This window comes from Sus scrofa, chromosome 1 (genome assembly GCF_000003025.6).
Source record: "Sus scrofa isolate TJ Tabasco breed Duroc chromosome 1, Sscrofa11.1, whole genome shotgun sequence".
In the NCBI taxonomy this organism is placed as follows: domain Eukaryota; kingdom Metazoa; phylum Chordata; class Mammalia; order Artiodactyla; family Suidae; genus Sus; species Sus scrofa.
The window spans coordinates 103,682,640-103,696,739 of record NC_010443.5 but is presented as its reverse complement, the minus strand read 5'-3'; the positions used below and the strand labels follow the sequence as shown (position 1 = coordinate 103,696,739).

Genomic DNA, 14,100 nt, shown 5'->3' with positions numbered 1-14,100 from the left:
TAGGACCCTAGGGACACATTAATAGGGATACTTGAGTATAATATAACCTTAGAAGGGACTTAGATCATTAAAATAATTATCCTTGCATGAGGAAATGTAGCCAACTTTTAAAAATTTTAGTACGTTAGAAATTGTATTTTTAGATTGTGTTAAAGTGTTATTAAAAAAAAAAAAAAAAAAAGGAGTTCCTGTCTTGGCTGAGCAGTTAATGGACCCGACTAGTATCCATGAAGATGCACGTTTGATCCCTGGCCTTGCTCAGTGGGTTAGGGTTCCGGCGTTGCCATGAGCTGAGTGTAGCTCAGCTGCAGCTACAGCTCAGATTCGAACCCTAGCTTGGTAACTTCCAGTGTGGCCCTAAAAAGCATAAAAAAAAAACCCCAACAAACTCAAGTATTTTGTTACTATTTCTTTAATGTTAATTCTTTGGTGTTTAACAGTGAAGCAGATGTGCTTTTATCCTTTCCTCCTTTGGCTTGTGTCAATTTTAAATAGCTGATCCCAGAGGAATATAAAAATATCAGTTGTTTTAGGTTACATAAGGTTTGCTCAGCACATCTAGAAATTTTCCTTTGACTCATACATGTTTCTGATTGCAGGAGTTGGTCCAGGGAGTAATGATGAGACCCTTTTATCTGCTGTTGCCAGTGCTTTGCACACAAGCTCCGCACCAATCACAGGGCAAGTCTCTGCTGCTGTGGAAAAGAACCCCGCTGTTTGGCTTAACACATCTCAACCCCTTTGCAAGGCTTTCATTGTCACAGATGAAGACATTAGGTAAGGCAGCTTAATGTGACTTCAAAACTTTTCTTTTATACTTGATTCATTTTTTACTGCCTCTTAGGTCCAGTGGCACATCTAGTAAGTGAGGAGCCAATCAGAAAGTTATATGTATATGTATATATTTTTTTGCAGAGATTTTGTGAAACTAATGTAAGGTAATATAGGACATTTAAAACAAATGCATGTGTGAAAAAGGTAGCAGTTGCTGTGTATAATGCATATCATCATGATTATGTCTAAAGGACAGCTCAGTTGTACTCTCTCTCCACATCATTTTTGCAGTGTCTTATGCAATTTGGGGTTCTGCCTTTCTGCTCTGAAGAACCACTTTCATTCAGTTATACCTTTTGTGATTGCTTACTGCATTGGTTTGTCTGCAAACCAATCTCTTTAAAGCAGATCGTAGCCATGCTACTTTAAGTTCAGTTGTGTTTTCAAAGTTTAATTTGCTTGTCTTGATTATGTTTACCTCACATAAACTCTTTTAGATATTTATTTATCTCTACTTTTCCTTGTTTCAAATAAAGATTTAAGGTGGCTCCAAAAAGGCATGTGGGTGCACACACCCACTTACCCCCAACACACACATACATCCTGTGAAGCCAAATGAGAAACAAATGAGAAGATGAAGCAAAAGCAAATAAACAAATCCAAGGAGGGTTCCCATTGTGCAGTGAAATGAATCTGACTAGTATCCATGAGGATGCAGGTTTGATCCTTGGCCTCGCTCTGTGGGTCAGGGATCTGGCATTGCCGTGAGCTGTGATGTAGGTCACAGACATGGCTAGGATCCTGCATTGCTGTGGCTGTGGTGTAGGCTGGCATCTGCATCTCTGATTTGACCCCCAGCCTGGGAACTTCCATATGCTACAGGTGTGGCCCTAAAAAAAAAAAAAGCCAGGAATGAGGAGCAGACAGCCTGCATCTGTTAACATCCTTTACTCTTTCTAAAGCTGGGCCAGAAATTAGATTTTTAGCAGCAAATTATGAAAGGAAACACATAGCTCAGATCGATAATGCCCAGGAAGTATAAGCAAACCATTGCTCAAGAGAATATTCCAGGTATTGAAACCACAACTAGATTCTTATATGGAATTTATGGACTTCAGTATTGTTACTTTACAGTAATTTTGTAGTACACTGTATTTTCTATAAAAATAGGAAAGTGTGTATATACTTCACTCTATCTTCTGAATGTAAACTAGGTTTTACTGGAGTCTTATTCTAAGACAAAACCAGCAGATGGCACTTTCGAATTAAAAATATGTATTATATCCGTATTTGTTTCTAAATCCATGAAAGTTGGCATGGGAATGTTTTTAAATGCATGAATCTAACTAGGTTTATAATTGGAAAGCCTTTCCTGGGTTTTAAAGTAAATATGTAGAATGGTTTGCAAATATGTGGAATGGTTCAAAGTTGCATTCAGATGCCTTGATCAGATGTTTTGATTACATAGAATTTATGATCAGTGATATTATTATTTTTTGGTCTTTTTGTCTTTTTAGAGCTGCACCCTTGGCATATGGAGGTTCTGAGGCCAGGCGTTGAATTGGAGCTGTGGCCGATGGCCTACTCCACAGCCACAGCAACTCGGGATCATAGCTCAGGGCTCACAGGATCCTTAACCCACCACCGAGTAAGGCCAGGGATTGAACCTGCATCCTCATGGATACTAGTCAGGTTTGCTAACTGCTGAGCCACAATGGGAACTCCAAGATCGTGTTATTTTTATTTATTTATTTATTTATTTTTGTCTTTTTGCCATTTTATTGGGCCGATCTTGCGGCATATGGAGTTCCCAGGCTAGGGGGCAAATCGGAGCTGTAGCCACTGGCCTACACCAGAGCCACAGCAACTCGGGATCCGAGCCGTGTCTGCAACCTACACCACAGCTCATGGCAACACCGGATCATTAACCCACTGAGCAAGGGCGGGGATTGAACCCGCAACCTCATGGTTCCTAGTTGGATTCGTTAACCACTGCGCCACGATGGGAACTCCGATCGTGTTATTTTTAAAGAAAAACAAAATATAGAATCAGGGTGAGGGATCAGCGTGCTTTTTCGACTGTTCTTACCCTTGAAGAAGGAAATTACTTGGGAGACAACTTCCTATCTGTCTTGGAATGAGGACCCAGTTAGTCAGCAGGGATTCAGCGAGGTCATCATGGTGTTGACAGAGGTTCTCTGAGTGATGTCATGGGAATGTTGATGACTTCAACACCAGATCTTTTGATAGTGGAGGAAACTATCTCAAAGCCAGATCCGGATGCTTTCCATTTAGGGAAATCTTGTCTAACAAATTGTCCATTTGATTTAATTGTCATAACAGAAGTTATCAGGCAAACATTAGTACAGGCACAAAATAAATGACTGTAGATGAAATTTTTACCCTTTCTTCAATTGTATAGTCAATAATCTGTTCATATTAAACCTTCAACTAAGGATCTCAACATTAGCCAGATATTTTTTTGGCAATCTTGATATTATTTTCATCCGTGGGTGTATCTATTTTCTAATACTTGCTCACAAATTCTTACAAACATAGCAGCTTAAGACAATAACTGTTTATAGCTCTCAGTTCTGTAGGTCAGAAGTCTGGGCCAGGCATGACTGGATTCCTTTTCCAGGGTCTTACAAAGCTGAACTGCATTCTCTTCTGGAGATTCTGGGCTCCTCTTTCAAGCTTTTGAGGTTGTTACAGAATCCATTTCTTTGTAGGAAAGAGGCCCCTGTTTCTTGTTGGCTGTGGGATGGTTGCTGTTCTCAGCACTTAGAGGCTGCTGGCAGTTATTTGCCCCTTGGCTCCCTTCATATTCCTTCTCCTGCTTCTTTCTGGAAGGGCGCAGCCCCTTAAAAGCCTCTTCTTATGAGGTCAGGCCCTCTGTGAGAATCTCATTTGATTAACTAAAGGTCATTTGATGAGTAACTTAATCAAAGAATGATATCCCATCATGTCCATAAGTTCTGCCTGGCCTTAAGGGGAGAGAATTCTACTGGGAATGTATACAGGGGCAGGTGGGGACATCTTGGGGCCTGTGTTAGAATTCTTCCCACCACATTGGGCAAATGCTTTAATTTCAGCTTTCATGAATGTGGGAAGCAGTGCTCAAGACAAAAGAGAAGCAATGGCCAATGTCGGAGTTTAAGATATAATTCTTTAGCAGAAAGCACCATTTCTTCCATTTTGTTTGGTCTTCCTGCTGTGGTGACTTTAGGGCAGTTGTACAGATTCTCATACTCCGTTATTCGATGTAAGAGATTACCAATGAGACTGATAGGCCATTTATCATAAATCTTGGGTCACTGAGCCAGAGGCAAGACTAACTATATAAGACATAAAGTGTGTTCTTGACCCTGCTCCACTGCATGGAAATCTGTTAAATTCCAGTTTCTATTAATGTAATAGAGTCCATAGAGCTCGACTAACTCAGTGGCAGGTCCCCTCTTTTTAAAAACTCACTTGAGGAGTTCCTGTTGTGGCGGGTGCAGTGGAAACAAATCCGACTAGGAACCATGAGGTTGCAGGTTTGATCCCTGGCCTCGCTCAGTGGGTTGAGGATCCGGCATTGCCATGAGCTGTGGTGTAGGTCCCAGATGCAGCTCAGATCTGGTGTTGCTGTGGCTCTGGTGTAGGCCAGCAGCAACAGCTCTGATTATACCCCTAGCCTGGGAAACTCCATATGCTACGGTGCAGCCCTAAAAAAGGACAAAAAAAAAAAAAAAAAAAAAAAGACACACACACACACAATTCACTTGAGGATTTCCTGTCATGGCTCAGTGGGTTAAGAACCCAACTAATATCGATGAGGATCCAGATTCAATCCCTGACCTCACTCAGTGTGTTAAGGATCCGGAGTTGCCATGAGCTGTTGTGTAAGTTGCAGACATGTCTCAGATCCTGTATTGCTGTGTCTGTGGCATAGGTCAGCAGCTGCAGCTCCAATTTGACCCCTAGCCTGGGAACTTCCCTATGCCACAGATTCAGTCCTAAAAAGAAAAAAAAGAAAATTAATTTAAAAAGAGGATGTCTAAAACCCTTTTATCTCTTTGTGCTATTTTTAGTGTTTAGTAAAGCTGACATCTAAAGTTTTTGTAGGTACACAATATGTTAATTTCACTACCTTAGACATAGTCTCATGAAATAAAGAGACACAGGGGCTAGGCTATAGTAAACATGAATTTACAACTGGTTGAGCACCCAAGAGGTGAGTACTCGGAGCATCTTAATGGAGTCTTGTAGAACCTTGCTCCTCCATCCTTCTGCTTTCCCAGATTTGGGGCAGTTCTACTGTTTGTCTTCCTCAATCACTAATGGAGAACATAGCTTTTTTTTTTCAGTAGAACTCTCAGTATTCCTTATTGCATCTCTTACTTGTCACGGTGCTTGTCCATCTCTCACTCTGTATCCATCCTAACCAACTCTCCTTTGATCTCAGAAGATGATTCATCCTGTTTTCTAGCCAAGGCTAACACTCCCACATGGGCCTTTACCTGTCTCCCTTTCTTGTTTTTTTTTGTTTTTTGTTTTTTCTTAAGACTTTTACTTACTGGTCTTGTGCCTTCTCTTGGGTTTCTTCAACCTTTGCCTCTGCACTGGATTCTGGATGTGAATTTCTATTTACCACCTTGGTTTGCTAGGAATCTCTGTTTTGCCATGTCAAGGAGCCATTCCCATTTTTTCTTCTGCTTTTTAAAGATAAAATATATACCAGTAGCCTCTCTTCTTGTGCTTTTCATCTCATAAAACTGTTTTTATGAGTTGGTGTTACTCTCCCTTTTGAGGTTCCTTTACAGTCCTTGAGATACAGATAAACTTGAGGCATATTCTTCACCTACTGGGTTCATCTCAATCTATTCATTCACCATCCTTGTCATACAGGATCACTGGTCTTGATTCCTTCAGCATGGCCTGCTGCCAGCAGGCCTGGGAACCCAGGAGAGAGCTCCAACTACATTTTCCCCAAATGCCAGCTAATCCCAGCTCCTCATGGCCCGCCTCCTCATCTTTCTCAGTGCCTCCTTGAACACATCTCTTTCCCTTCTCTATTTTCCTTATTACTTCCCTGCCCTTAAGTTCTAATCATCCTTTGTAAGAATAACCCTCAATCTCCACATACCTGACGTGTTAGTTGAAGAAAAGTTCACCGACATAATTCAACTCTCGCTGCAGCTCTTTGTGAGATGAGGGCTACCTGCCTGTCTGAACATCCCCCATCCCCAGTGTGACTTGGTTTGGTGAGTGTAGAAGCAATTTTTGCAAAGCCTAAGAAGAAGGAAATGTCTGTTTCTCAGGAATTTTCATGATAGCTTCATCCTTCCAATATTTGCCACATTATTGGGTCTTTTCACTCTGTTTTTCAAAAGGAAACAGGAAGAGCGAGTACAACAAGTGCGTAAGAAGTTGGAAGAAGCGCTGATGGCAGACATCTTGTCCCGAGCTGCTGACACGGAGGAGATGGACATTGAGATGGACAGTGGAGATGAAGCCTAAGATTAGCATCAGGTAAAGCAACACCAGAGAGACGGGGAACTTCAGGTCTTTTATTTCCTTGCTTTTGCCCTTGGAGCCTACTTCAGCAGTGGCTAAGAAGCCTTTTCCTCTGCTTGTCTTGCGCACCTGCTGTTGTTTGTCCCCTCTGCATTTAAGGACCATAGGAATAGTGCATCCTTTTGTTTTCATTATGCGAAGACATTCACACCCCTGCAGTCACTTGCAAGGGATCTGGCCTCCTTTATTAACACCAGGTGGCAAGCTTCCAAGGTATCACTGGAGAAAAGCAGGGGAAGAAGGAAAGGACCCTGCCGGGGAGGGAGGAACGGCTGCAGGAGACAAAGGCGGCCGTCACCTCCACCACACTTGCTTCTGGGGTGTGTTTTCCCCTCTGTAAAATTATGGGCACAAAGTAGGCAAAAACTCTTCCTTTCCCTAGCTTCTCTCTAGCATAGATTGATGCAGGGAGAGCGAGAAGGACATTTTAAAGTATAATAAGTAATTTACCTTAAAAAATACAAGTCGTGATCCTGTCCTGAGCTTATGTATGAGTTTCACAGGCTCTGATCCATCAGGTGCCTGTTGTCTTTAGATAGTTACTTGCCAATCCTCAAGGGTTTATGTGGCGTCTTGCTTCCCGCCTTATCTCCTGCTTTATTTGAGACCATGTCTTTCTGCCACGCCAAGCCAATTATTTATTTGTGTTCTTTGAGGCCAAAACAGAGTGGGGGTGGTGTTGGGAGGGAAAGAGAAAAGATGAACTGAGGGGGAGAGTGAGCAGGGTATGAGAGTTCTTACCCTGGGTGTTCCTGGACCCTTCCCCTCATCCCCTCTCTTGGTCTGGGGACTCGCACCTCTTTCTGAGGGTCAGTCTTCCATCCAGTGCTGGGTCCCAGGGACGAAGTGAACACAACCACACTGTCTGTGTGCTCACAGAACTTACTGTTCAGTTGTGTGAAACAAATGCTCGAATAACTGTATAAGCATTACGTTCTGTGCCGTAAAGGAAAAATGAAGGTGCGAGAGAGTTGGCGGCAGGGGAGCTAACATGACCTGAGGGCCAACACGATCGCCCTGGGGCAGTGGCATCTACAGGGAACCTGGAAGGCGAGTAGGAGTGAGCGGGAGAAGGTTGGGTGAACCGTGTTCTCATCAGAAGAAGTAGCAGGGAGAACTCACTTCCTTTAAGGAACAAAGAAAAGATGACCTTGGTTGGAATGTACGAAGTCTGGGGAGGGTTAGCATGCTCTGAGATGAACCGAATCACGCTGAGCCCTGTGGATTATTGTTAAGAATTTGGGGAGTTCCCCTCGTGGCCCAGTGGTTAACGATCTGACCAGGAACCATGAGGTTGCGGGTTTGATCCCTGGCCTTGCTCAGTGGGTTAAGGATCCAATATCATCCCTAGCTGTGGTGTAGGTTGCAGACGCAGCTCGGATCCTGTGTTGCTGTGGCTCTGGCATAGGCCGGCAGCTATAGCTCCGATTCGACCCCTAGCCTGGGAACCTCCATATGCCGCAGGAGCAGCCCTAGAAAAGAGAAAAAAAAAAAAAAAGAATTTGGAGCTTTATCATTAAAACCGCTGGGAATCCACTGAAGGCTGTGTAATGTGATTAGATGTGCTTATTTACAAGATCCCTATGGCTGCTGCAGGACAAAAGGCTTAGAGTGGGGAAAGCTTGGAAGCAGGGAGACCAGTTAGGAGGCTGCTGTGGCCCAGCCCAAGTTGACGGTGGCTTCACGAGGGTCTTGGTTGTGGGTGTGGAGGAAAAGAGGACAAGGCCTCTTTGAGGTGTCTTGAAGCTAGAATCTACTCGGCCAGGTGACTGACTGAGAGTGGGGAGAATGACTCCAGGTTTTTGACTTGAGCCACTGGGCTGATGGAGGGGGTCCTGTTTGGTACAGAAACAGAATCTGAGGGTATTGGGTGCCAGGAGGAACAAGTTCATTGTTAACACTATCTTTCCTTCCCATCAGTGCTTTTGTCTTAATTCAGGGAGTGGCCCAGGCCACAGTGACACAGCAATCTGACATTTACATAGTGACAGCAACTATATCTGGTCACACAGTTTCCTGACCACTCAGAACCATTTAAATCCAGTTCAGTACTATTTTAAGTATTTTTGTTTAGTTTTGTTTTGTTTTGCATACTGAGGACGGGAACTTGCCGTGTTGACACTGAATCTTGCTTCCCACTCCAACAAGGATGTGTTTTGTGGACTTTGAGGAGCATACTTAGTATGTATAAAGCCTCCGAGAGGGAAGTCTGAAGTGTGTTCCTTTTGTCTGGAGACATGAGTGCAGTGTGGGAATGAATCTGAATCATGGTGCCTGGGCTACTTCGGAACCGACTTTCCTAAGCTCCCCTCTTCTCCAGAGCTTTTTAGCTTTCTGATGTTTTTCAGACTTTTTTCCTGAAAACATTTAGGGTAATCAAGGGTCATTAGTTGAGGTTTTACCAGGCCCTTGCTTACTTCGCACACTGTCTTGCAGGCTGACCTCAGGGCGGCACCTCATCCACCTGAGCAAGCATGCATTTGAGGGAATGGGCTCCTGACTCACATAAAAGCTGCCATTGCGTGCTACCTGGCACAAGTGTGGTGAATGTAGGAAAACACTAATTAATGTTGAGTGATTAAAGCTTTAATATGTACTTTTAAAAGTAGCCATCATTTTGGCCTGTTGCACAGGGAGAGATTTGTATGATGTATATCGTATTCTAAACTTGAGAATGACCTTATTAGACCAGGCCATTAAACTTGTAGGTTATGGAAGATTTAGAAGTGCTTCTTAGTTATCAAAACTAAATTTACCTAAATCACTAATTTAGCCACACCCACATACACCTAAAGTGTTTAGTAAACCAGAACCTGCCACATGACTTAAATAAATGTTCATAATAACCTGTGGAGTAGATAGGATTCAGCTTGACCAAAGGTAGGACATGGCCAAGTTCACTTGGCTGGTAGGAAATGGAACCTGTAACATGCAGTTCCATTTAGGTCTGTCCACCTCATGGCTGCTCTTTCTGCTGGTCCTTATTAGTAAGGTGGACCTTTATTTCTTATATGTGTGTGTGTGTATGTATATAAAAATACACACACACACTCCCCCCCAATATCAGGTTGAGGTTTACTGTGTTACTTAAGAATTTAGACTCAAGAGGAGCACCCAGGTAATCAAACATTTTAAGAGTGATTGCAAGAAGATAACCATTAAAACAAAGGTGTTACAATAATTAGCTGCAAATGAGATATAGTATCAAATACATGAAAAGTTGAATTTGCAATTGCACAGTACCATTTTACCCAAGTTAAGCAATAATAAGGCCTCAGTGCATTTCTATCATCTCTAAATTATCTGAAGTAAAATAAATGATTGTGAAATACAATAAATCATTGTTAGAGGAAATTTTCCTCAATTTTGTGAAGATATGTATTATAGATAGAAATTATTTTCATAAGCATATAAAAGGTTACATATGGTTCCTATGAGAATGAAGTGAATATTAAAGGTTATTCTTGAAATAAAATACTTGAAACAATGAGAGGAGAGGCAAAGCACTTTTTATGTGCAAAGTGCTATAACTAGATGCTATCAAGGCTTTAAAAATCCTCTTCTAAGTGAAATTTGGCCTCTAACTGCTTTTCCAAGTTTTGCTGACCTCGCCTGAGAAATCACTGAATTACTTAAGTTTGTTTGTTTTTTTCTTACAGGTAACTTTCGACCGACTTTCCCCAAGAGCAAATTCCTAGAATTGAACAAAAACGTTTCCACTGGGTTTTGCCTGTTTGAAAATACGTACCTGAGCACATAGAGCTTTTTAATAGCACTAACCAATGCCTTTTTAGATGTATTTTTGATGTATATATCTATTATTCAAAAATGATGTTTATTTTGAGTCCCAGGACTTAAAATTAGTCTTTTGTAATATCAAGCAGGACCCTTAAGATGAAGCTGAGCTTTTGATGCCAGGTGCAATCTACTGGAAATGTAGCACTTAAAAAGGAATATTTGTTTCCCCCACAGTTTTAATATGAACGGATCAGGAATACCAAATAAATTTCCCAATGAAAGATTATTGTGACTTCACTGTATATAAACAGATTTTTATACTTTATTGAAAGAGGACACCTGTACATTCTTCCATCATCACTGTAAAGACAAATAAATGATTATATTCACATACCGATTGGAATTCTTTCTGTTAAAGAGCACACACAATAAGTAGCCCCTCCTTAGGATTCCCTGATTCACATTCAGCTGTGATCCCTGGGTCTGATGTTTGAAATGGAGGTGGTAGGAAATGGCTCATACATTTGCAGTATGCCTCTGGATATCATGAGAATTGTGCTGCTTTCACCAGAATTCTAAGTTGTCATGAGCATGAGCGACTTTTTTTCCCCTTGCCTATAACGAGCACTACTGTTATTTCTAGAAAAATAAGGCATTTCTTCCCCCGGGGCATGAGTTAGGTACATAAGTGCCCTTCAGATGTTACTGGAAATCGATGTCTGTTTTTTCTAGAACACTTTACTTTTTCCAGTGTCCACTAGCTTACAGAGTTAACAGGTGTATGTCAGACCCTTTGCTACAGAGAGGCAGCTTTCTATGCAGAGTTGCTTAATGAACCAAATTGTAATATTTTGCTAATAATTGGTACCTGGCCTCCAAAGTATTAGCATTTTTTTTTCTGATGAAATTCATATGCGTTAACTTCATTAAATTCCTTGATATTTAATTACTGAAACTGGCATAACATTAATAAATGAGTTTTACAAATTCAAAACATAAGTTAATCTGATACCAAGGAAAGGAAGGAGTGGTTATAATCAAATTTAAGTACATTTTGAGAGATAGAACAAAAATAGTACCTTTCTATAGGAAAGGTTTCTGTACTTCTTAACTCTTAAGTTCTTTTAAACTTAGACCCCAAAATGATATGTTCAAGGATGTGAGCATTTCCATATAAATGTCACCTGTATGTTTTTCCATCACTACCTCCAGCACCCTTCCAGTTCCCGAGAAAGGACAAGAAGAGAAAATAGTGAAAGCAATACACCTGGCTAGGTTTGAGTTCCCGTCTATCTGGACCTCATGCCAAACTACGTAAATCACACCTTCTTGGAATTCCTGATGTACTTTCAACTTTGATCTCTGGCCCTTAGGCCACAAGTTTCCTCAGAGCCAGTCCCGCTGGCAAATAAGCAGAGATGCTTGCAGACCCTGGGGAGACAAGTGAAGGAGGGTGCCTGCTCTTGGCCCTTCCAACTGTCCCAACTGGGGTGGCCATGGGACATTAGGACTGATTTCTTGCTAAGAGCTTTTGTGACTAGATAGAATGATGCCTGAAGGCTTTTCTTAGACCCCTCCAAGTCCATGAGTCTTCATTTGTAATCAAGCTTGGGGTACCTTCACCTCAGCAATCAGATATATGTTCTTTTCACAAAGCAATCCAACCAAGATCCACATGCTTTTAAAAAACAACTTTTGTAAAAGGAAAAACACAGTGTACATGCATACAGAGCTTTGATTTTTGTTCTTATGTACTTTGCTCAGGTAGAGAACAAGATGTGAAAGCCATTACATGGTGTCCAGCTGGGAACCATCCTGTAAGTCAAGATGTTCCCAGTATACCCACAGGACATGTCCAGAAATACATGCATCATCTCATCCCCCACACCCACCAGCATCTTGCATCCCCTCACTTGGGTAAAAGCAAATCACCTGATCCAGATGCCCAGGGTGGAAGCCCAAGAGTGACTCCAGATGCCACTCTTCCCCTGGCATCCAACATCCCATCAGTCCTGTTAGAGTCATTGTCCAGGTTTCTCACATCTACATCTTTATTCCCACAACCCCTGCCTTTATGCAACCTCTTTTCCTCTCCTCTAGGCTTTCAGTGGCTTCTTTTTTCCCCCACCTATCCACTTTCCCTTCTCCTTCCTCTCCATTCTTCCTTTTCCTCCTCCACATAGCAGAATGGTCCTTGAAGCAAATGTTACTGTATAATTTCCCTGCTCAAAATTCCTCACGTCTCTGTGTATGCAGTTTTGAATCGTGCTTAAGAGCCGAGCGCTTTGAAGTGCAGAGTCTGTGTTTGAACCTTGGTTTTGCCATGCGTGTGACTTGTCAGGTTAATGTCTTTGAGCCTGTTCCTCCTCAGTGAAATAGGAATAGGAATATCTACCTCATAGAGTCGTGAGGACTGAACAAGATCCCATTTGTAAAGTGTTAGCACAGTGCCTGGCACATAGCGAGGGCTCCCATTGGAGCCGTCTCATTATCTCTGCAGGTGTCCTTTTATGTCATTTCCAAGAGGCATTTGCTGAAAACCCTCACTACCCTCCACTTTATAAATAACCACAATACTTTATTTTCTGCCTTGGCACTCTGTTTATTTCCTTTGTAGCCACCTTCTAAATCTGTATTTTATTTATTTGTTGACTTTTTGTCTGTCTTTTATCTACTAGAATGTAAGCTCCGTGAGGGCAAGGATGTATCTGTCTTGTTCCCTATTATAACCCCAGCGCTTAGCCTAGTGCCTGGCACATAGTAAGCACTCGAGAAATGTTTGTTGAATAAATGGACGAATGATCCAAAGACTCTTCACGATCTGATACCTGCCTACTTGTCTAGCTCATCCTGTCACTGTTCCCACTGCATCTTTGGCTCAAGAAAAACCACATCACCTGCTCCTTCGAAGGGCCCTTTGGGCCTCTGTCTTTGCGCCTGTCGTCCCCTTTGCCTGCCTGTCTACGTGGTGAATTCCTGAGCACTGGTCACATCGCGGCTCAATGGCTACCTCCTCTGTGAAGCTGTCCCTGATTTCTCCAGGCAGACGTTCTTTTTCCCGCCACCTTCCAAATTCCCACTGCACTTTGTAAATACCTCCACGGAAGCACTTTACTGTATTGTATTGTAAATTTGTTCGCATGTCTGTTTCTACTTTTAGACTGTAAACACCATGAAAGCAGAGATTGCATCTTTTCATCCTAGTATCCCCAGAGCCTAGCATAGTGCCTGGCGCATAACAGTTTGTCAAGAAATACTTGTTGAATGATTTTGTGACCGAACGGAGTGTCTTGCAGTTGGAAAAGTGTTGAGAGACACGTATGTATTATCATGGAAAGGAATGCCCCTGGCAGTTTCCAGGGTAGCTTTTTGTGCTAGAGAGGAGATCTAGAAAGCATTATGTACTCTTTTTGCATATCAGATGACTTGTTTGAATTTCTGAAATAAGTTGAATAACATAGATCTTCTTAAATGGTTGCGAAAGATACCCAAAAGCTTTGTGATCCCTCAAACGCTACAAAGTCCAAAATAAATATTTGCACTATTAGTATTTCCATAGTAAATGCTATGCGAAAGTGTACAGCAATAAATTTTGAAGCTTTAAAAATGTTCGTGTAAGTCATCTTCAATGACTTCATCTGTGGAGGACATTCTGGGCCTGTGTTGCTTGGACACAGAGGCTTCAGACTGGGGTGAGGGCCCAAAACTTTGAAACTTGTCCAGTGACCCTACTTTCATTTGTTGCTGAGACACTTGATTGGTTGTACTGCCAGTGTGTCTAGTGAACAGAGAGGGCTGCAGGTTCTCCACAGAATCAGGTGGACTCCACATTGGACCTTGTGAGGCTATAGCCTCCAGTCTCCACTAGGACCGCCATAGCTCTCTCTCCTGCCCACCTTAACTGTGTGGGTGCATATGTGACCCCTATACAAAATCAACTCAGTTGCTTCTACCAGGTCCATGGATGGGGTCATCCCCTCACTCACTCAGGACAGGATTAGCTGTGGTATTGCAGTTCAGAGCCAT

The 14,100-nt window shown here is 42.2% G+C and overlaps 1 protein-coding gene across 1 annotated transcript in view; it reads left to right on the top strand.

Annotated features, from left to right (window-relative positions):
* MBD2 (methyl-CpG binding domain protein 2) overlaps window positions 1-13,663 on the top strand; it is an 85,296-nt gene extending 71,633 nt beyond the window's left edge. The window contains exons 9-11 of the mRNA XM_013992857.2: window positions 600-777; window positions 6,153-6,291; window positions 9,996-13,663. Of these exons, the coding sequence (XP_013848311.2) occupies window positions 600-777; window positions 6,153-6,279 (305 nt within the window). The 3' untranslated portion in view covers window positions 6,280-6,291; window positions 9,996-13,663. The remainder of the gene's footprint in view (window positions 1-599; window positions 778-6,152; window positions 6,292-9,995) is intronic.